Here is a 21,982-nt window from a genome sequence, read left to right as displayed (position 1 = left end):
CACCCTGGGGGACTCAGGATGGGAAAGAATGGGGTACCAGCCCTGGATAGTTAAGGCGCATAGTAAAAGAATGATTTCAATGAGTCCAGACTCTTGTATCTTCCCATACAAAGAAAAAGCACTAGATTCATTAACCTGAAATGTCTGGTTTTCTTTTAATTAACAGTAATCTTATGATTACTGAAGTTGAAGCTCCAGTACTTTGGCCGCCTATACAAAGAGCTGACTCATTGGAAAAAAGACCCTGAGGCTGGGAAAGATTGAGGGCAAGAGGAGAAGGGGGTGAGAGAAGATGGGATGGTTGGACGGCATCACCAACTCAATGGGCATGAGTTTGAGCAAGTTCCAGGAGATAGTGAAGGACAGGGAAGCCTGCTGTGCTGCAGTCCATGGGGTTGCAAAGTCGGAGGGACATGACTTAGGGACTGAACAACAACAAAAAATCTTGTGATGTTCCAACTACCTGGGTTTTTGTCGCAAAAACTACTATATATCCTGGCTCCTCCCTTGTCTCTTTGGAGCAGTCCCTCAGAGCGATCTGAGAGGCTCAAGTCCTCAAAAATTCCACCAAATAAAACAAAATTCTCAACTTTTAGGTTGTTCATTTTTCTCAGCTGACACTCCCTACACTGTCTGCTGCATACAGCAGCAATGTAATCCTGTTCTGGGGTAAGACAAATCTGTCCTTCCTCTGGTCAAAGCCCTCCAGTGGCTTTTGATTTTAATCCCTGGTGGCTCAGTTGTAAAACTTCCGCCTGCTAATGCAGGAGACACAGGAGACTTGGGTTCAATCCCTGGGTCAGGAAGATCCCTGGAGAAGAAAATGGCAACCCACTCCAGTATTCTTGCCTAGAGAATCCCATGGACAGAGGAGCTTGGCAGGCTACAGTCCATGGGGTCGCAAGAGTCAGGCATGACTGAGCGACTAAACAAAAAGGTGAAGGAGAGCAGAAATGGGCACATCCAAGTCAAAAATCCTCTTTGCCATGAGGATTATATTGAGATGACTACTAAGAAACAGCAGGGGGCTTCCCAAGTGGCTCAATGGTAATGAATCCGCCTGCCAATGCAGGAGACATGGGTTCAATCCCTAGGCTGGAAAGATCCTACTTGCCTGGGAGCAGCTGAGCTCCTGTGCCACCACTATTGAGACTGTGTTCGAGAGCCCAGGAGCTGCAACTACGGAGCCCATGTGGCGCAACTACTGAAGCCTGAGAGCCTTAAAGCCTGTGCTCCCCAACGAGGGAAGCAGTGAGAAGTCTGCACACTGCCCGCAACTAAAGACTAAGCCCAAGCAGCAAAGACCCAGCACAGCCAAAAATAAATAAATTTGAAGAAACAGCAGACACAGGAAAAGTTTTTAAAATCATGAAGAAGTTGCCCTTTGTAAGAGACATTTACATTTACAAGGAAAATCTCCATTTGTAAGTGTCTTTCTCCCTATGCAGAAGAAACAGAAGGATAATCTTATCTTTAGAAACTCTTATCAATAGAGAGTGGAATATTTGTGATTTGCATCACAATCATATTCTTGTTTACTGTGCTTGGCTTGATAGTCTTAGGTATCTGGTTCCTACAACATCTGTTTTAGCTGACGAGGTATTTAAAATGGTGGCTTGAGTGGAAGGGGGAGGGCCAAGATTGGGGTAGAGGATAAAAGGGACAAACCATTGGGTTAGCCAAAAAGTTACTTTAAAAACCCGAACAAACCCATTTTTCAGTTTAAAAACTCCAACGAACTTTTGGGCCAACCCAATATTGTGCACAAAATAAGCTACACACAACATTGTAAAGCAACTATACTCAAATAGAAACTTTTGAAAAAATATACTACTGTTGGGCCAGTGTGAGGAAAGCAGGAGAGACTCCATCTTGAAGCCTGTCATCAATCTTAAAGACAGGATGGAAACGGGGCCTGAACCCGCCCAAGAGTGAGGAAACTGTTGCTATTGAAAACCAGGTCTCCTGGAGACATCCCACCCTACAGATGGCAAACGAGACTGTAGTTGAGTCAGGCTGCCCCTGTTAGATTAACCATGGAGACATCCCTTCTTAATGTATAATCATTGTTGTCCATGATTGAGTTTTACAATAAAGAAGTTGCTAACATGTAACCAGTCACATAGAGGGGTGTGGGGGCGGGGGTTATAAAACTGGCCTCTCAGAAACATCAGGGTCCTTGTTGGGAACTGATTCCCCTTGGACCAGCTGGTGTAATAAACTGTACTCCACTGTCTTTAGTGTCCTCCGAGGTGTGTTTTGCCACTCCGGATTCCACAATACTACAAGGATATACTGTGCAACACAAAAACATAGCCAATATTTTACAATAACTATAAATGGAGTATAACCTTTAAAACTTGTGAATCACTATATTGTACATTTGTAACATATAATATTGTACATCAACTATACTTCAATTAAAAAATGAAATAAAATGATGGCTTGAGTCATTTCCTGAATTACTCAGTTTTCCTGGTTATCCTCCATGTATACGGGAGGTATGCATGTTATTAAACTTGTTTCTTTTTCTCCTATTAATGTCTTTTTATTACAGTGGGAGGCAGGGACATCTCAACCAAGAACCTTGAAGAGTAGAAGGAAAATGATTTTTCCTCCCCAACAAAGGCAAAGTCTCTACCAATGGCCTACAAAACCCTCCACGATCTGGCCTTAGCCTTGTGCTCTGCTATTTTTGTGTTCGTTCACTCAGTTTCATCCATACTGATCCCTTTGCTCTTTTTAGAAGGGGGCAGGTATGCTTCAGTCTTTCTGGCACACTCTTCCCCCAGATGGCTTATTCCCTCCTTTATCTTTACTTCAATGGCACATTCTTGGTTGAAGCCAACTCAGATCCACCCTTTTAATTTTGTATCCTTTCATTCCTGTACTCCTGACACCCTTCCCCTGCTTACTCTGTTCTATTTCTTTAGAAGAGGTGGCAAGAATACACAGAACTATACAAAAAAGATCTTAATGACCTGAATAACCACAATGAACTAGATCCCACATGCTCCAACTAAAGATTCTGTGTGCTGCAACTAAGACCCAGTGAAGCCAAATAAGCAAATAAAAACAAAGAAAAAAAGAATATATGGGTGTTCCCAGTACCATTTGTGAAAAGACTATCCTTTCCCTGTATAAATTGTCTTTGCACCTTTGTTGAAAATCAAATATATATATATATATATATGTTATATATATATATGTTTTATATGTATGTTATATATATATGTTATATATATATTATATTTATTATATTTTTACAGTCTGTCTATTCAAGAACATTTCATGCAAAGATGGGCAAAATAAAGGACAGAAATGGTATGGACCTAACAGAAGCAGAAGACATTAAGAAGAGGTGGCAAGAATACACAGAAGAACTGTACAAAAAAGATCTTAATGACCCAGATAACCACGATGGTGTGATAACTCACCTAGAGCCAAACATCCTGGAGTGCTAAGTCAAGTGGGCCTTAGGAAGTATCACTACAAACAAAGCTAGTGGAGGTGATGGGATTCCAGCAGAGCTATTTCAAATCCTAAAAGATGATGCTGTGAAAGTGCTGCACTCAATATGCCAGCAAATTTGGAAAACTCAGCAGTGGCCACAGGACTGGAAAGGGTCAGTTTTCATTCCAATCCCAAAGAAAGGCAAGGCCAAAGAATTTCTTTCATAGCATCTTTCATTTTCAAACACACATTATTTATTTGATTTATTGTTTATTGTCTAGCCCTCCTCACTAAAATATTAGCTGCAGGTGGTCAGAGACTATTGTCTTCTTGCTCACTGATGAATTCTCAACAATCAAAACAGTGCTGAGGCACAATAAGCACTGAATAAATATTTGCTAAATGAATGAGCAGATGGATGTTCCTCATGACAAGATTATAAAAGTATCTACCCATTTTTCCTCTAGTACTTCAGTGGTTCTACATTTTACATTTAAACCTTGGAGCTGGAATTTATTTATTTATTTATTTGGAATTTATTTTGGAGTAAAAAATGTGGTCTTCCCTGGTGGCTCAGACGGCAAGGAATCCACCTGCAATGCAGTAGACTCAGGTTCTATGTCTGGGTTGGGAGGATCCCCTGGAGAAGGGAATGACAACCCACTCCAGTATTCTTGCTTGGAGAAATCCATGGACAGAGGAGCCTGGCAGGCTACAGTCCATGGGGTCACAAAAGAGTCAGACACGACTGAGTGACTAACACTTTCTTTCAAAAAGTGTGGTATGAATCTATTGCAGGAAGGGGGACCACTTCAAGGGCCCAAGTGGGGGCTCTTGCTTATCACTCAGGAATTGTCTGAGGAGACACAGATGCTGTTTTCTTGGGAAGGGGTGCCTGGAAGGAGAGCAGGAGGGTAAGGGAGCCCAGGAGAACTTCTCTGCCACATGGCTTGCAGTCTTGGGTTTTATGGTGATGGGATTAGTTTCTGGGTTGTCTCTGGCCAATCATTCTGACACAGGTCCTTCCTGGTGGTGAATGCATCCCTTAACCAAGATGAATTTGAGCAAGAAGGATCCTGGAAGGTTGGTAGCACTTATAGACTGGCGTCTCCTTTTGACCTTTCCTGAATTCTTGTGGTTGCTGGTGGCTTGTCAGTTCTATGTTCCCTGCCAGGACCTCCTGTAGTAAAACAACTCATACAAATGGTTATTGTGGTGTCTGGCCAGGGTAGGGGATTTAGGTCAGTGGTTCTCCTAACAAATCCAGATTTCTTTCTCCCTTCCAAAGGCTCTCTAATTGCCTTGACACAAGTTATTGAAAATGCAATCATCTTTCCAGCCCCCACCATTTTGAGATATTTCTTATGGTTTGCTTCAGTTCCTTTTTAAGGGGGTATGAAAGGTGAAAGCGTTAGTTGCTCAGTTGTGTCCAACTTTTGGCAGTAGCCCACCAGGCTCCTCTGACCATGGAGTTTTCTAGGCAAGAATACTGGAGTGGGTTGCCTTTTCTTTCTCCAGGGGATCTTCCTGACCCAGGGATCAAACCAGGGTCTCTTGTATTACAGGCAGATTCTTTACTGTTTGAGCCACCAGGGAAGCTCAAGTATGAAGCCTGGTTAAAAGTCATCATCTCCTCCACTGTAGAGAAAGATACAGTAGAATTGTATCTTCACTCAACCTTCCAGTTACTCTATATCAGAGCTGTACACTGGTTACAAAGTTTTTTTTCCTTGCTTGTTGTAGCAAAGTAGGCTATCTTCTGGAAAGTGTCTTGGAAAGCCTCCCAATTTTTAATCACATACAATTCTTCCCTCCCTTCCTCCTTGTTTCATGCCAGATAACAGACATTTTTAGAACAAGTGGCAAGATATCTTTCTGTAATTTGGAAAACAGGCATAACTGGCTGCAGAGTGACCTCACATTTGCCCTTTCTGTAAAAATGCAAGGCTAACTGGAGAGCTTTCCTTTAACTAACTCATCACAAAGTGACCCTTAGCTTGATGACTGAAGGTTATTTCTTAACCATTTAATGGTTTGAAGCTTTTAAAACTATGGAGTGTTTTTGTTTTATTGTTGTTTGTTCAGTGAAAAAAAAAGTGAGCCCTTTTCAGGTGAATTGGGATTTGAGACAAAGGCCATCAGTATTCATTAAATACTTACTATACACCCATCTCATACTAAGTACCACGGAGGATAAAAACAGCTTGTTGTTCATTCATGTGTGCGTGCTAAGTTGCTTCAGTACGACTTTTTGCGACCCTATGGACTGTAGCCTGCCAGGCTCCTCTGTCCATGGGATTCTCCAGGCAAGAATGCTGGAATGGGTTGCCATGCCCTCCTCCAGAGGATCTTCCCTACCCAGGGATCAAACCCATGTCTTTTACATCTTCTGCATTGGCAGGTGGATTCTTTACCACTAGTACCACCTGGGAAGCCCTGTAATTCATTCACTCAATATTTATTTAGCACTGATTATATTCCAGGGATACACAGGGGCACATTTAATATCACTTGACTCAGACCATCAATCATTGAGATGACATCTGGAGAGAAACAAATGGGGCAAAGGAAAAATCAGAGTTAAGAAAACTATAACCACATTTAATGATAATCCAAAGGAGTAAATAGGAAGAAAGAAGTAAAGAGAAAAATCTAGAAGATCCAGGAGAGGGAAGGATGGGCTTCAGAGATTCATTTGGGGCAGTGTGAGACTTGCTTACCGGACTGCCTGTGGACCAGAGTTGCTAACCCTCAGTCTGCCCACATCCCTTCTCTCTTGGAACTACATCAGCAACACCCTGCTTCCTGCCCCTCCCTTCCCCAGCACAGCCATGGTGATCTCTTAAGATGAAATCTGATTACCTCCACTTCTGATCAGATCAGTACACCCTCTGCCTCCCTCTCCAGTTACTTGCTTTGTCCTCTCTGTTTCACCTCTAGATTCTAAGCTACAGCCATAATGATCCTTTCTTACAGATTCTTTAACTAGACATGCCCCACCACATCTTCCTCTCTCTTGCGGTCCTTTGAAGTGCTGTCTACCCTAGTCTAGAGCACTCCACTCCCCACCCCCATCCCCATATTCCTGAGCACCAACCACAAAACCTGCGTGATCTGTTCCCTTCTTGAGACCCAAGGGGACAAAGCCATCTATGGTAGAGTCAGCCCTGTTTTGCCCTAGACTGGAAGAGACCCTGTCATCCTCTGTCTGGATCTGAGACAGATAGAGTGCCTGCTGGCCTCAGGGGGAGGGATTTCTGCCTGGAGGTGCAGTTCTGCCTGGAGGTGCAGACTCTGCTTCCTGAGCCATACATTTAAGTGTTTTATGCCAACCTGGCCAGTTCCCAACTATTGGCAGAGATAATAATATATATAACTTATTCTGAACACAAGTAGACGTGACTTTTGCTTTGCTTTTTCTTATTTGGCTGAGAAAAGAAAAAAAACAACAAATATTCTTATGCTACTGAGCACTATTCCCTCCGTTAATGTTAATAACTCAGAGCTGGTTCCAAAGTTCCTTGGGGGTTTTTACCTATGACCTGAGTTGAGCATCATTTACTACCACCTCCCTGGCATAAACCATAATTCACCATGGCAGACAGAGCAACTGTAACTGTGTAGAAGAAAAGTAACAACTGTTCACAAATTCTATCCTTCCGGTGAGATAAACTGGTAACATTTTAACCTATTTCCTTCCAGTGTCTTCCTCTCCACATGTATTTTTTGATACTTAGTACTGTGAGATTGGGGGACTTCTTTTCCCCACTATAGTCTCTTCTTGGTGGTATCATTCATTCTGATGAGTTTTATTACTATTTCTAAAGCAACAAATTTAGCCCTGATCTTTACTCTGCACATCAGATTTTTCCATCCCCGCCCACATCCCCAAACTTGCTCCTTTGCAGCTGTTTTAGCAAATGGCCACCCCTTACTAATACCAGATATTTACTCATCCATAATGACTTATCCTGTTTTTCAAATTATACCTCAATGCTTTTCCATCTGATTCATGAGCAAATCCTGTCCGCTGCTTGCCATATACACCTGCCACAACCCTAATTCAAGGCACTGTCTTCTGTTTCCTGGTCCATTTGCACAGCCCCATTGTTGTCCCTACTTCCACACCTACCCCCTGCAATCTTGTAGTGGGTTTGAATGTTCTGCCTGCCTTGGCTCCCTCATATAATGCCCCTTAAATTCTGGTCACCCTGGATCCCTTTTTGTCCCTTGAAACATGCAAGGTCTTTCACTCTACTTTGTGCTTCTTTTTCTGAAAAGCTTCTGATCCTCCCCTACCCTCCAGCTTACCCATGGAGGGTTTCTTTTCTTCCTTCAGATCTGACCTCCAAAGTCACTTCTTCAGGTAGACCTTCCCTGAGGGTTAGATCGAATTTGGTCTCTTAAATATTGTCCATCAAAACACCGAGTTTACTTCCTCCCTGGCACTAATCACAGAATGCAATTGTTTTATTTATTAATTGTATTTAAATTTCTTCTTCAGTTTTTAAAGAAATTAGCAAATCAAAAACGTTTATGATCCCCTCCGCGAGTAGGATTGACAGGTAAAAAGGAAATCTCCAGTTAAATTTGCATTTCAGATAAACGGCTAATAAGTACATCATATTGAGAGCTATTATACTGAAAAAAGTATTTGGTATCCGAAATTCAAACCTGAAGGGGTTTTCTGTATTTTCACCTGCTAAATCTGGCAGCATTACCCATGAAGCGCGTTGACCTCGTCTTGCTTATTCTGGGTTGTACCCTCACGGCCAAGCCCAGAGCCTGCCTGCAATTTAGTAGGTGCTCAGTAATTGTTCTATAAAACGGGTTATCTCCCCGCTGTTTAATACAGGTTTTTTCCCCCACCTGACATTTATCAGAATTTTCCCCATTCACCAAAAATTCTTGTTAAAGGTATTTTGGGGAAATATATTTTATTATCTAAACTTCTTTGTTTTTCCTTTCTGCAAAACTGGCATAGTTCTACCCTCGTCATGTTGTTTCGAGAATTAAATGAGTTAATGGGTGTAAAGTTTAGCACCTTGCCGGGACCACTAGAACACGCAAAAAATTTGAATTCTTTATTATATGCAGTCCGTGAACCATTTTAGAAGAAAGCAAAAACGCGGGTTTGTGGAGCACCGGTGGGGGCTGGGAAAACGGTTAGAAACTGGGGCCGGCTGACGAGACGAGGGCCCGGGAAAAAGGGAGGAGCGAAGAGTGATTAACAGCGGGGGCAGCCAGTGAGGATACTGGGAACCGCTCCCCCTCCCTGCACGTTTCAAATTCTAAGCCCCGCCTCCATCCGGGTCCTTGAGCCTCGTTCCCGGGCCGTATAAAGTTTGCTGTCTCCTTTGTTCGCCCTCGTTGCGCAGTAGTGCGAGCGCCTTACAGCTTCCGTTCTGAGGATCGGCTGCCCTCCCGCGTGCCGAGCTGCTAGGAAGCCGCTGTTGGCGAGCTCGCAGGAGCTTGAGACCGTCGTCACCTCTCCAGTACGTGAGTCCTTTTCGTTACTTTGTATCTTGCGTCCATTTTTGCCACGTTACAATTTGGGATTATCTCCCTGGAGATGAGGGTGGCGGGCGCCATTTTAAGAACCCGGAGGTGCCGACCTATTTAGGCAAAGCTGGGAGTGTCGACGGGAAACCGACGCGGGAGTGGGGGGCGCTTCGTAATGTGCCTCCCCGGAAAGTTTGGCTGTTTCTCCTGCAGGGGTGGGGGGTGGCGGAGGTTAGACCGGAGCGGGACGAGGAGGGACCGCGCTTCCTCCGCCGATATCTGCCTGGGGATGGCCCTGACCTCGGGCAGGCACGTGCACTTTTGCGCGGGGTCCTTGTTCATTGGCGGGCCTTGGAGAGGAAGCCCTTTGAATTTTCTGAAGCGCCGCTGGTGGCAAAAGTTACTCCTTGACCGGGGGAGGTTGTTCTGGGCTCAATCCAAGTGTCGCCATTTTGTATTTTCCACGCGGTTTTTAATGACGGGTTTTAATTGGGTTCCACTGCAGCCTTTGAGTACTGGGTTACAGGGCGCGCTTCCACATTCCGTTATTTCGTATGAGATAATACTGACGCTTTTTAAAAGTCGGTAATGTGAGCGGGGCAGGGGCTGTTGACGGAGAGTCATAACTTGGTTAAAACTTTAAATTGCTGCTTAGATTTATTAGGAAATCGTAATGAAAGGAGCCAGAGTTCTTGGATTGGTCAGAGGGACCTGCGTTTGGTCTGTGACCTTGACTGAGTAGGTTTTTAAAAATCACTAGGGTAATTGGGATGGGATAATTGAATTTTTTAAGGCTTCCCTGGTGGCTCAGCGGTGAAGAATCTGCCCGTAACACCCAGGGTTTGATCCCTGGGTGGGGAAGATCCCCTGGAGAAGGGAATGGCTACCCACTCCAGTATACTTGCCTGGAAAATCCCATGGACAGAGAAGCCGGGTGGGATACAGTCCATGGGGTCGTGAGAGAGTTGGACACGACTTAACAACTAAAGAACAACAATTGAATTTTTAAAATGCAATAAATATAGTGTTTAAAGTAAAATGCGCTTTTTGAAGTGTTGTAGTTACTTAAGACTGCCAAAGTGGATTAAAGATGCAGGAATTAGTTAAGTTGGCTTTATAAGCCAGTTTATTAAACTGTCACTAAACTAATTACACAGGTTTTCTGGTGAGGCTTAAGAATTGCTTTCCGTGTATTATGTTAATGATTTTAGTAAACAAAAAATAAGCATGATACATAACATTGGGTAAACTTGAACTTTTTTTAAGGGAGGGTAACTTTTTTTTCCCAACAGATTTTAACCAGGGGGGGAAAATGGTTGAGGCAGATCGCCCAGGAAAGCTCTTTATCGGTGGCCTCAATACAGAAACCAATGAGAAAGCCCTTGAAGCAGTATTTGGCAAATATGGACGAATAGTGGAAGGTGAGTTATCTGAAAATGTATGCAGGGTTATTATAATTAAAAAGGTGAGCTATGATGACTTTGATTGCATTGATCACATGAAATGATAATGTGCTTTGTCCTCTAAGAAGTTCTGAGCTTGCTTTCTTTTTTACAGATTAATTTTTGTTTTTCCTTTTCAACTAGAGTAACACTTTTTTCCCCCTGAAAACTACTTTTTAGTTCTCTTGATGAAAGATCGTGAAACCAACAAATCTAGAGGATTTGCTTTTGTCACCTTTGAAAGCCCAGCAGATGCTAAGGATGCAGCCAGAGACATGAATGGAAAGGTAAGAGTGTCTTTAGGATACAGTGTTTCCTAGTACTGTAAAATAGCACATTGTTACCCACGTCTGGTGTAGGGCTGCTCTTGAATTTGAGTATAAACCTTTCCATGACCCTGCTACAGCACCTTGTAATTTCAGAAGGACCTTTTGTACTCAGTGTATTCTTAACAAAAAAATCGTTCAGTTTTAAATGTTATGTATGATACTTTGTATTATACTTCGGCTTTGCTTTTTGGTTATTTGTCTTAATAAGTTGGTAATTGTTTCACCTTGTTAAATTTTAGCAACTTTACCGATTACTTAACGTTTTAGTTCAAATAATATCTTAAAACTTTGAATGCTAAACAGAAAGGTAAAAACATTTTGAAGGACCTACTAGTGTCAGTGCATAGTGGATCAGCAAGTTCTCTTTTAAATACTTTTAATTAACCATGGATATTATTTAGTCCTTAGATGGAAAAGCCATCAAGGTAGAACAAGCCACTAAACCGTCATTTGAAAGTGGTAGACGTGGACCACCTCCACCTCCAAGAAGCAGAGGCCCTCCCAGAGGCCTTCGGGGAGGAAGAGGAGGAAGTGGAGGAACCAGGGGACCTCCATCCCATGGAGGGCACATGGGTAATGACTTAAGTTTGATTTAGGCTTGGTATATAAATTAAGAACTGTAATACATCAGTGTGTACTTTGGTTAATCTTTATTTTAAAGGCCTTAGCTTTTGAAATTGAGAACATTTTATTCATCTACCAAAGTGATTTCCTTAAGGGAAATATAGAAGGCATACTCAGTTAAATTAACAATGCCTTGAAATAATTAACAGTAAGCTATTATTTATCCAGATGAACTCATTCTATAGGGAAAAACAGTTATAGAAAAATTTTGATAGGTATTAAATAACTTGGGGGTTTTTTTTGAAGTAATTTGAACCCTCAGTAGAACCCTTCAGTTCTACTTTTCTGATCTATACTAACTCGTGTGTCTATATAGACTAACACGTCTCACAGTCTCTATATAGACTTAACAACTAAAGATTCCCCCCCCCAAACAGAAATGGTCTTGTTCTTGATCAAGCAAAACTTTTGTAGCTTTTTCATGTATTAACATGATTTTTTTTGTTCTAATGTAGATGATGGTGGCTATTCCATGAATTTTAACATGAGTTCTTCCAGGGGACCACTTCCGGTAAAAAGAGGACCACCACCACGAAGTGGGGGTCCTCCTCCTAAAAGATCTGCCCCTTCAGGACCAGTTCGAAGCAGCAGTGGAATGGGAGGAAGAGGTAAATGTTCTGTATATGACAGTCTATTCTACCATCATAACACAAGGATTGAGGTGAATCCTAAAAATGATATTTAAACTGTATCTAGATCACTTGAAGTCATGAAGTTAAATGCAGAGCATTGAAAATAATTTTGGCATAATTAAGAAATTTTAGAGGATTTCCTCATATACATCCATATTGTCATATTTGGTTGAATCACTGCTTTTCATTGCTTCAATGCAAATTTGTATTTTTACTTTGCTCTGGCTGTATTTTTAAAATTGATTTCTCCTTAAGCTCCTGTATCACGTGGAAGAGATAGTTATGGAGGTCCACCTCGAAGGGAGCCCTTGCCCTCTCGTAGAGATGTTTATTTGTCCCCAAGAGATGATGGATATTCTACTAAAGACAGGTAACAGAAAAGTATAGTAGCTTTTGTCTCTTAATACTTAAGGTTGAAGGAGAGCTTATCAGAAGTATGAACCAAGTTACTTTTGTTTCTTTAGCTATTCAAGCAGAGATTACCCAAGTTCTCGTGATACAAGAGATTATGCACCACCACCAAGAGATTATACTTACCGTGATTATGGTCATTCCAGTTCACGTGATGACTATCCATCAAGAGGCTATAGGTATGTGACTTGCTCTTGCTGCCATGGCTTGATGTAAAAACATTTTTTTAGCTGTAAAAACTAATGTTCTGGGGCTTATACATATTTCTTGTTAATATAGTGATAGAGATGGCTATGGTCGTGATCGTGACTATTCAGATCATCCAAGTGGAGGTTCCTACAGAGATTCATATGAGAGTTATGGTAAGATTTTGGTTGAGGGTCTCTGACTATCACCAGCTTGAGTTTTTAGGTTCATGAGCCAGTTTATTAGGCTGTTGTGGTGCTTGCTTTTAAAGGGATGTTTGCTTGCTTTTAAGGGGGTAATTTATTCAGCTGGGCTTTTCCTAGTCTTGTGAGGGGCTTTTGTTTTTTCTAAGTTTTTTTTGAGGCTGTTGGCTTGCTTTGGAGGGGATTTTGCTTGCTTAAATTGGCAGCCTTATGTGTTTTCCCCCAACAGTGAAAATACAATTTAAAAACTTTATTAACAAGATCAAATGTTTACCATTGCAATATGAAGGAAAGTCTACAGTTCAAAATTGCAACTTATCACTGGAAAGTTGGCTGAGTGTCTACTATAAAATAACAAGCTGTCTGGAATATCCTCTTGAAATACACACCGTCTTCAGTCTTTTCAAACAAACATTAAAACCCACCCATTTCCGTGTCTCAGCAGATGAGCAAATCCCTGTTAATGGCCAGCAATGGCAGAGTTTAAAACCTCCCAGTTAAGACAGTAAACGTTTAATACAAGAATTCTGTAAATTCAGATTTAAATGTTGTATATATACAATTTATAGTGTTGCCATATTACCTGACCATTGACCCTGCAGGTAACTCACGTAGTGCTCCACCTACACGAGGGCCCCCGCCATCTTATGGTGGAAGCAGTCGCTATGATGATTACAGCAGCTCACGTGACGGATATGGTGGAAGTCGAGACAGTTACTCAAGCAGCCGAAGTGATCTCTACTCAAGTGGTCGTGATCGGGTTGGCAGACAAGAAAGAGGGCTTCCCCCTTCTATGGAAAGGGGGTACCCTCCTCCACGAGATTCCTACAGCAGTTCAAGCCGCGGAGCACCAAGAGGTGGTGGCCGTGGAGGAAGCCGATCTGATAGAGGGGGAGGCAGAAGCAGATATTAAAAACAAACAACTTGGACCAAAATCCCTGTTCAAAGAAACAAACAAAAGTGGAACCTGTTCTATCATAACTACCCAAGGACTACTAAAAGGAAAGATTGTGTTACTTTTTTTAAATTTCCTGTTAAGTTCCCTTTCCATAATTTTTATGTTCTTGTGAGGAAAGAAAGTAAAACATGTTTAATCTTTGATTTTATGACATTGCTTTCAACAAGCAAATGAAATGTTAAGTGTGTTAAGACTTGACATGTGTACTAGTGGTGTAATCTCCAAGTAAAAGTGTCCCTAAAGGCCACTTCCTATAGGATTTTCCCCAGTAAATGATGAGGCAAGCAGTTTATCTTACACAAAATATCTAGTCATCTAAAATGGAGAGATGAATCCTCCTGCCTATATAAACAAGCTAGCTATTAGAGGGTGGTCGGGGTATGCTACTCTTAGGATTTCAGAGTGTCTTCAAACTGAAATCTCAAATGTTCTCAGTATGAAAAACCTGAGATCAGATGCATATATGTAAGGAAAGTGCTATTCGCCCAGTAAACCCAGAAAAAAGCAAATGGATAATGCTGGCCATATTTTGCCTTTCTGACATTTCCTTGGGAATCTACAAGAACCTCCCCTTTCCCCCTCCCCAATAAGACCATTTAAGTGTGTGTTAAGCAACTACAGAATACTAAATAAAAAGTTTGGCCAAAACCAACCATGAAGCTGCAAACGATGCTTGCTCTTACTGTTTCAAATTTTTGCAACTCTGTAGTGTCTCACTTTTAAGGAACAGCTTGATTGCAAAGGAGAAAATAGATAAGCAATGAAGTTATCTCCAACTTCTCAAAGGCTTATGACTTCTAAAAAGTGAATCTATCAGCATTCCACATCAGATTTAAAGCATCAAATGCCTGTGAAACAGCAAAGATGGTAAGCAAAGCAAACTAGTTTTTCCGTCTAAGTCGAAATTGAACACTTACCTTCCTCATAGTACAGTGAAACATACTGTACCTCATGGCAATGGAAATGCTTTCTAGATTAAAAAAAAAAAAAACTTTTGGAAAACAAAGTGTTCGATAGCATATTAGAAGTCCTCCAAATTCAACACTTGGATTTCTTTTTTTAAAGCATGTGTGACACTTAAAGGCCCTAATACAGCTGTTTACCAGTAGCGATCTGGGGCTTGGGAGGGGGTATTTTTTAAATCTTATTTTTGATGAAGACCTTTAAACATGCTTCATGTTTTAACGTTTTTCAAATTAGTCTTTTAGTCAATATAGGAAATGGCTTAAGTTTGGGGTCCCCCTCTCTTTACCCCCTGTAAGCCATTGCAAACCTGACATTTAGTTGGATGCCTGACTTGTTTTTAGTTCTGTGAAACTACACTCTATGGAGAAAATCTATTGCAAGTGGTCTTTAAAAAGCAAAACCTGAGGCAGCATGACCCAGGTCCAGCCATGAAGTTGAAAAAGATGCTCTTGAATATAGTAAACTTGAAGACCTCCAACTAAAAATCCTTACACTGCACTTAATTCCTTCAAATAAGTTTTGTCCGTTCAACTTATGGATTTAACATGGCAGTGCACCATTGGAACAGAATGGGAATCCATAAGCCATGCAACTTAACCATTTAAGCCATTCCAGTCCATCCCAAGCCAGTGAAGCTTCCACCACTTAAGAGAAATAGTAGAACACGAAATACGTTAAGCTGCAAGTCTGAACTTGCCTTTTCTTTCTGGAAAAGAGGGCAGTTATAGGCAAGTTTTGAAGAATTTCCTTAAGAGAGATAACTAGTTACCTATTTAATTTTTACAGGTTGAGAATTTTGGTCATGGTCATGATGGTCATGGAGTGCTGATTTTTTTCACACTAGATAAAGCTGGCAACAAGAGAAATGCAATGCTAAGGTAAGTTTTGCACTGGCTTTTATAGGTATAAATACTATGGCATTGCCATGTTGCATGCCTTGATATTGGCAAGTTATCTGTAATGGGTTAATTTTAGGATTAGCAGGGTAAATCTGTAACACCTGGCACGTTAAGGGAGTAAGGTTTTCTCAAACATAGCTGTATTGAATGTATTTCATGTATACAGCTTGCTAGTCCTTTGTTACCAGGTGTTGGCTGGAGTGATACAGTGTAGCGTTTTGCTATGTGAACAACTTGTATGAGGTTCTAACTGTTTCCTGAGCCTTTTTAAAAAGGATACTTTATCTTTCCAGTTTGGCTAAAGGGTGAACTAACTGATAACAGATGCCACTAAGTCTTTAGCTTCAGTAGCAGTTTTACTGGTAGAATGATAACAGGAATTCCGATGGGGTGTTTTTTTTTTTTTTTTTTTTTTGAGCTTCCTAGGTTATTTCCTGAATGAAACAGTAAATATCTTGTGACCTGATAGCACCTTTTCATTTTACAGAGCTGTTGAAGCAGAAGAATTGCTGATTGTCCTTAAGGCACAACAGTTGCATAAGCAGTACTCATCAGAATTGGTTTGGTGCAGACAAGATTTTTGCCTTCCAGGTTTCCCGTGGCTCTAAGGAAGGCATCAACCCCAGTTGGTTAGCACTCTTAACTAGGGAGTGGCAGTTTCTTAAAATAAGTAATTGACAAGATGGAGAAAGGGGAGTAATTAAGGAAATGGGTAAGTGGAGGTAGTCAGGAAGTTCTTGTGGTTTCTTTTTTCAGCTTTGACTTTACTTTAGCTAAAGTCATAGAAGTGACGTGAAAGTTGCTCAGTCCTATCCAACTCTTTGTGACCCCATGGACTATACAGTCCGTGGAATTCTCCAGGCCAGAATACTGGAGTGGGTAGCCTTTGCCATCTCCAGGGGATCTTCCCAACCCAGGGATCGAACCCAGGTCTCCCGCATTGCAGGCAGATTTTTGACCAGCTGAGCCACCAGGGAAGCCCAAAGTCATAGGGACAACTGCAACTTAGAACTTCCTAATTACCACTGGTTGTCAGAAAGTTGGATTAGAAAACTGAAAGGCATAAGAGGTAACTTTATCCAGTAAAGTGATTTTTCAGCAAGTAAAATATTTCCTTGTGTTTATCCAAAAGTGAGATTTAGTCTTAAAACTAAATGGAAGACTAATATCTGGAAACTAAAGTAACTGGAAACAGCTGAAATGCTCGAAAGCACACGTTGAAAACTGGAGACAAAATTGGGCCGGTTGGCTTTTGCTGTTTTTTGTTTTTTTGTTTTTTTTTTTTTTTTTAAAGAATAGTTGTTTTGTAAGCTTCCTTTACCCCCTACCCCAGTTCATGTCTTGCAAACAAATCGTTACAGCTTTATCATTTATTGCATTGAAGATTAGAGCCAATGGTGTAAAAGCTAATGTTCTCAAAGGAAACAGATTTGAGTTGTTGGGTTAGAAGGAACCAACTCACCTTCTGAATGTTTACCTAGTAAATATCAGTACTGTCATGTTTACCGTTTGCAGTTGTGGAAAATATGCAGAAATGTAACCCTCATTTTGACAGGCTCTTCCAATCACAGATCATGAGGGTATTGACCAAATTTAAAAAGCCATTGCACTTACATAGCTGTCTTCCTCAATCATTCTGTAATCGAAATTACTTGGGTCTGTGCTCCCAAGGACCTTTTGGCTCTTGAGATTTTATTTAGGTATCTTGAAGATAGTGTAGAACATAGAGACTAACCATAGTAAAACCAATACTAAATTGAATGTTTAATGACCAGACAGCTATTTGGCAAATAGTTTACTGACCCAGCAGACTTATTTCTGCTCCTGTTGGGAAAAGAATTGGTCTTGATTTATACTGGTTGTAAAAGAAACAGAATAACGTGTTTTCTTCGTTTAACTGGTAGTTGAATATAGTACTTAGATACAATAGATGGCTTTTCTCTTTTTGGAATGTTTTGTATTTGAACCTAATAAAACTTGACGTGCATTTTTTGTGGCTCTGGGGTCTTTATTATAAAAAAGGGTTTTATTTTGGCTTTTAATTAAGGATCTGCAAACGTCCTCCACCCCCAAACCCTAGTTCTTAGGCGCTGTTCGCCCTTGCAGCCAGTTGCCAGGGAACATAGTCATTGAAGTAGCCTATGGCTAGGCTTCCTAGGGGAGGGAGCTTCGGGTAGGCACTGAGGTAATTCAGGTGATCCTTGCCCTGAAATTGGAGCAATAACACCAAAAAACTGGAAGCTAAAGTACCAAAGATTGTAATGTTTCTAGTATTTCCCGCTGGCTCCTGGGAGAAACAAGTTGGTTAATTCAATTTGGCAGTGAGTCCCACTTCAGACCAAGTCCCTTGGGGATGTCATTAAATCAGCACAAGATTAGTGTTTGTTGGCTCTATGTACATCTGACTCATGTTCATTTGCACTTGATAAAACTAATTTAGTGACAGCTGTCCTTTAAGGGAAAGCAATCGGTGGGTTGAGTACAGTACCTCACAGGCAGCGAAGCACTGTTCCCAGGGTATCATTGGCTGTGGGGCCCCTGTTTGTAGGGGAAGGTGAGCTCGCTAAAGCTGAGTTGGGCTAAGTTGATACAGGCAGACTTTGTGACCCTGTGGACTGTAGCCCACCAGGCTCTGTCCATGGGATTCTCTAGGGAAAAACACTGGAGTGGGTTGCCATTTCCTTCTCCAGGGGATCTTCCAGCACAGGGATTGAACCCACATGTCTCATCTCCTGCATTGGCAGATGGATTCTTTACTAGCACCACCTGGGAAACCCATAAAGCCAAGCTGCTAAGTCACTTCAGTCGTGTCCGACTCTGCGACCCCATAGCCCACCAGGCTCCCCTGTCCCTGGGATCCTCCAGGCAAGAATATTGGAGTGGGTTGCCATTTCCTTCTCCAGTGCGTGAAAGTGAAGTCGCTCACTCGTTTCCGACCCTCAGCGACCCCATGGACTGCAGCCTTCCAGGCTCCTCCGTCCATGGGATTTTCCAGGCAAGAGTACTGGAGTGGGCTGCCATTGCCTTCTCCATAAGCCGAGTTGGAGGATTGTGATTGTGTCTTGGCTTGCCTGGTTGCTTAAGTGGTTAGAGAATCTGCCAGCCAATATAAGAGACAAGGGTTCCGTCCTTGGGTTGGGAAGATCCCTGGAGTAGAGAATGGCAACCCACTCTAGTATTGCCCAGAGAATTCCATGGGCAGAGGAACCTGGCCAGCTACAAGTAACTGCAAGTGACATGATTGAACAATGTTAAAGGTCACCTTGACATGTGGTTTCCTGTAAGCATGGGCTTTGTAGGTTTGCCTTTGTGAGGTGAGTCAGGCCACTGCAACAGCCTTCAATTTGTGGTTCCCGTTACATGTATTTCATTTCACTCAGTTGTGTCCGGCTCTTTGCAACCCCATGGACTGCAGCACGCCAGGCTTCTCTGTCCATCAACTCCTGGAGCTTATTCAAACTCTTACCATTGAGTCGGTGATGCCATCCAACCATCTCATCCTCTGCTGTCTCCTTCTAATACACTGTGATTAGATTATATAGCCAGTTGAAAACTCATCACCGAACCCCCTCTCTGGTGGCTCAGATGGTAAGAAGCTGCCTGCAATGCAAGAGACCCAGGTTCTTCCATTCCTGGGTTGAGAAAATTCCCTGGAGAAGGGCACGGCAACCTATTCCAGTATTCTTGCCTACCATGGACACGCTACTGTCCATGGGGTGGCAAAGAGTAGGACACTGAGTGACTAACACTCATTCTGTAAATAACCTCAGGCAGTTCATGGCAGTGCGTGCATGCTCAGTTGTGTTGGACTTGTGACCCCAGGGACTGTAGCCTGCCAGGCTCATCTGTGCGTGGAATTTTCCAGGCAAGAATACTGGGTTGGGTTGCCATTTCCTACTCCTGGGGGATCTTCCCAATCCAGTGATGAAACGAACCCGAGTCTCTTGGATTGGCAAGCTCGTTCTTTTATCATTGAGCCATCTGGGAAGCCTGAATAGCCTCAGCTCTGTACTACCAGTTGTTCCAGAAAAACTTAAATCCATCCCATCAATTTTTATTTTTTAAAGTTATTTTTAATTGAAGGATAACTGTTTTGCAGTATTCTGTTGGTGTCTGTGAAACATCAACATGAATCAGCCATAGGTATATCTATGTCATTCCATCAACTTCTGTTTAGTTGCACACGTCAACCTGAAAAACAATAACAATAGGAACAGTAACAAGCTCTGAACAAATTTTGAAGGGACTTCAACCTAAAGCATATCATGAGATTTGGTAAAGACATACACACTCTCAGGGTAGAGCACGTTGCTGTCACCTCACCGTGTTACCTTGTGGCCCTTCCTCAACAATTCTTTCCTTCATCCCCAGACATACAGACTAATTGCTTGTTCTGGAACTTACAAATGCAAGATATGGGTCCTTGTATAAGGCTATCATTAGGCAGAATGCTTTTGAGATTCAGGCATGTTGTGTATGTATGAATGAGTACTGGATTTTTTTTTTTTTTACATACTTTTGGCTATTACAAATAATAGCCTGGGTCGGGAGGATCCCCTGGAGAAGGAAATGGCACCCCACTCCAGTATTCTTACTTGGAAAATCCCATGGAGGGAGGAACCTGGTTGGCTACAGTCCATGGGGTCGCAAAGAGCCGGACACGACTGAGCGACTTCACTTTCACTTTTCACTTTCATTACAAATAAAATCCCTATGAATGGTGTTCTTATGCAAGTCTGTACATGGTTAGAGATGAAAACAGGTAAGAAATTGCTGGATATTATGTAAAGCAGAAAGTTTTGTTAAGAAATGGCCAGATGATTTTTCCAAAGCTGTGTCACCACTAACAGTGTGAGTTTTGGTTACTCTGTACCCCATCAATGTATCATTGTGGCTTAAATTTGTGTATCTCCAGTGAATAGTGAGTAGCATCTACATTTTAAAAATTGACATATTTTTGACTGTGGTGGGTCTTTGCTGCTGTGCGGGCTTTTCTCTCACTGTGGCAAGTGGGGGCCACTCATTGTGATGATGCAACTCTTGTTGCAGAGCACAGGCTCTAGGGCACGTGGGCTCAGTAGTTGGGGCTCACAGACGTAGTTACTCCACTGCATGTGGGATCTTCCTGGATCAGGGAACAAACCCACTTGCCCTGCGTTGGAAGGAGGATTCTTTACCATGAGCCACCAGGGAAGCCCCAGTATTTATATTTTTTGAACTGAAATATTTACAGTGAAATGCATAGATTTCAAGTGCTCAGTTTGATTAGTCCTGAAAAATAGGCTGTAACCTGCGCATCAGGAGAGAACGTTTCCCTCCAGAAGGTTCCCACCTGCTAGAGAAGCAACATTGACTTGATTTCTACTGGTGTAGGGTATTTGCTTAATTTACTACTTTATATACATTAAATCCTACATCAGTGTACCTTCTGTGTTTAGCTTTCAACATGTTTGAGGGTCATCCATGTAGTTGTATTAGTAGTTTGTTCCTTTTTGTTGCAGGGTAAAATTCCAGTGTGTAATTTATCCCTTATATTGATAGACATCTGGTGTGTTTTCAGTTTGGGGCTATCAGGAATAATGTTGCTATGAATATTCTTGGGCAAGTTTTGGACATACATTTTCACGTCTTCTGGAGAAATAGCCTGCAGTGGAATTGATGTAGTAAGAGAGTAGATGATACATGCTTGATTTTAAGAAACTGCCAAAAAGTTTTCTTCAAAGGTGACTACCACTTTAGTCCTTAGCAGTTTATGAAAGTTCTGGTTGCTTTCCAATATTTGCTGCTGTTGATCTGTTCCATTTTAACCATTTTAGTGGATGGGGTGGTGGTGGTATCACAGTCATTTCTTGTTTGTTGGCCACATGGCGCAGTTTGTGGGATCTTAGTTCCCCAACCAAGGATCAGACCCACGCCCCCCTGCAGTGGAAGCCCAGAGTCTTAACCACTGGACCGCTGGTTATTGTCACTTAGTTCTATTTTACGACGTCAAACTCTCTTCCATGGTAAAGGTTTGCCTCAAAAGAGTGGAGGTTTTTGGTTTGGTGCTCATGATTATGAGTAGGGGATTAACATGTCTGTAAGCTCTGAGGGCTTCTTCACAGCCTCACTACGAGTACTGTGCTCGGGAAGTCCTCATGCCATTGCCTTTGGGTTTTTTCTCTTGGGATACTCACATTCCTCAACGAAATCTTGGTCAAATTCCTGCCTTGGAGGGTCTTGTGTTTATTTACTAGCTCTAGACGTAGGGCTGGGGTTTCTCTGTGTGGGTGGGGGTGGGAGATGACTCGGCCTGTGTACCTGCCAGTGTAATATACCCCCTGCTCCCCAGCAACTCCGGTGCTGCCCTGTGTGACACTTGACACCACTGTTCTGTC

General features: G+C 42.1%; 1 protein-coding gene and 1 non-coding gene across 4 annotated transcripts; both read left to right on the top strand.

Moving 5' to 3' along the window:
• The first annotated feature begins 8,790 nt into the window (after positions 1–8,790).
• Positions 8,791–14,392, top strand: RBMX (RNA binding motif protein X-linked). Of its 3 annotated transcripts, none has more exons than XM_019955788.2 (9): positions 8,792–8,948; positions 10,248–10,376; positions 10,578–10,684; positions 11,128–11,299; positions 11,806–11,958; positions 12,238–12,352; positions 12,447–12,572; positions 12,673–12,755; positions 13,385–14,392. In XM_019955788.2, exons 2-9 carry the CDS (start codon positions 10,268–10,270, stop codon positions 13,693–13,695), a joined length of 1,176 nt encoding a protein of 391 aa, XP_019811347.1. In that variant the 5' UTR covers positions 8,792–8,948; positions 10,248–10,267; the 3' UTR covers positions 13,696–14,392. The 3 variants fall into 3 exon arrangements, with proteins under 3 accessions (XP_070640521.1, XP_019811347.1, XP_019811348.1); XM_019955789.2 differs by having other exon boundaries at positions 8,806–8,952; XM_070784420.1 differs by lacking the exons at positions 11,128–11,299; positions 11,806–11,958 and having other exon boundaries at positions 8,791–8,948.
• On the top strand, positions 10,425–10,496 carry LOC139181798 (small nucleolar RNA SNORD61). The gene has a single exon (XR_011565537.1). It is a non-coding gene; the product is annotated as a small nucleolar RNA SNORD61 (small nucleolar RNA).
• Positions 14,393–21,982: the final 7,590 nt, after the last annotated feature.

This window comes from Bos indicus, chromosome X, assembly GCF_029378745.1.
Source record: "Bos indicus isolate NIAB-ARS_2022 breed Sahiwal x Tharparkar chromosome X, NIAB-ARS_B.indTharparkar_mat_pri_1.0, whole genome shotgun sequence".
Taxonomy (NCBI): domain Eukaryota; kingdom Metazoa; phylum Chordata; class Mammalia; order Artiodactyla; family Bovidae; genus Bos; species Bos indicus.
Note: the sequence above shows the minus strand (reverse complement) of the source record. Positions and strands in the feature narration are given on the sequence as shown.

What these genes read in the sequence shown, in the direction of transcription:
- RBMX (XM_019955788.2), top strand. Translation starts at nt 10,268, where the DNA reads ATGGTTGAGGCAGATCGCCCAGGAAAGCTCTTTATCGGTGGCCTCAAT. An exon ending in ATATGGACGAATAGTGGAAG is followed by an intron (nt 10,377 to 10,577) that starts GTGAGTTATCTG and finishes ACTACTTTTTAG; the next exon opens with TTCTCTTGATGAAAGATCGT. An exon ending in GGATATTCTACTAAAGACAG is followed by an intron (nt 12,353 to 12,446) that starts GTAACAGAAAAG and finishes TTGTTTCTTTAG; the next exon opens with CTATTCAAGCAGAGATTACC.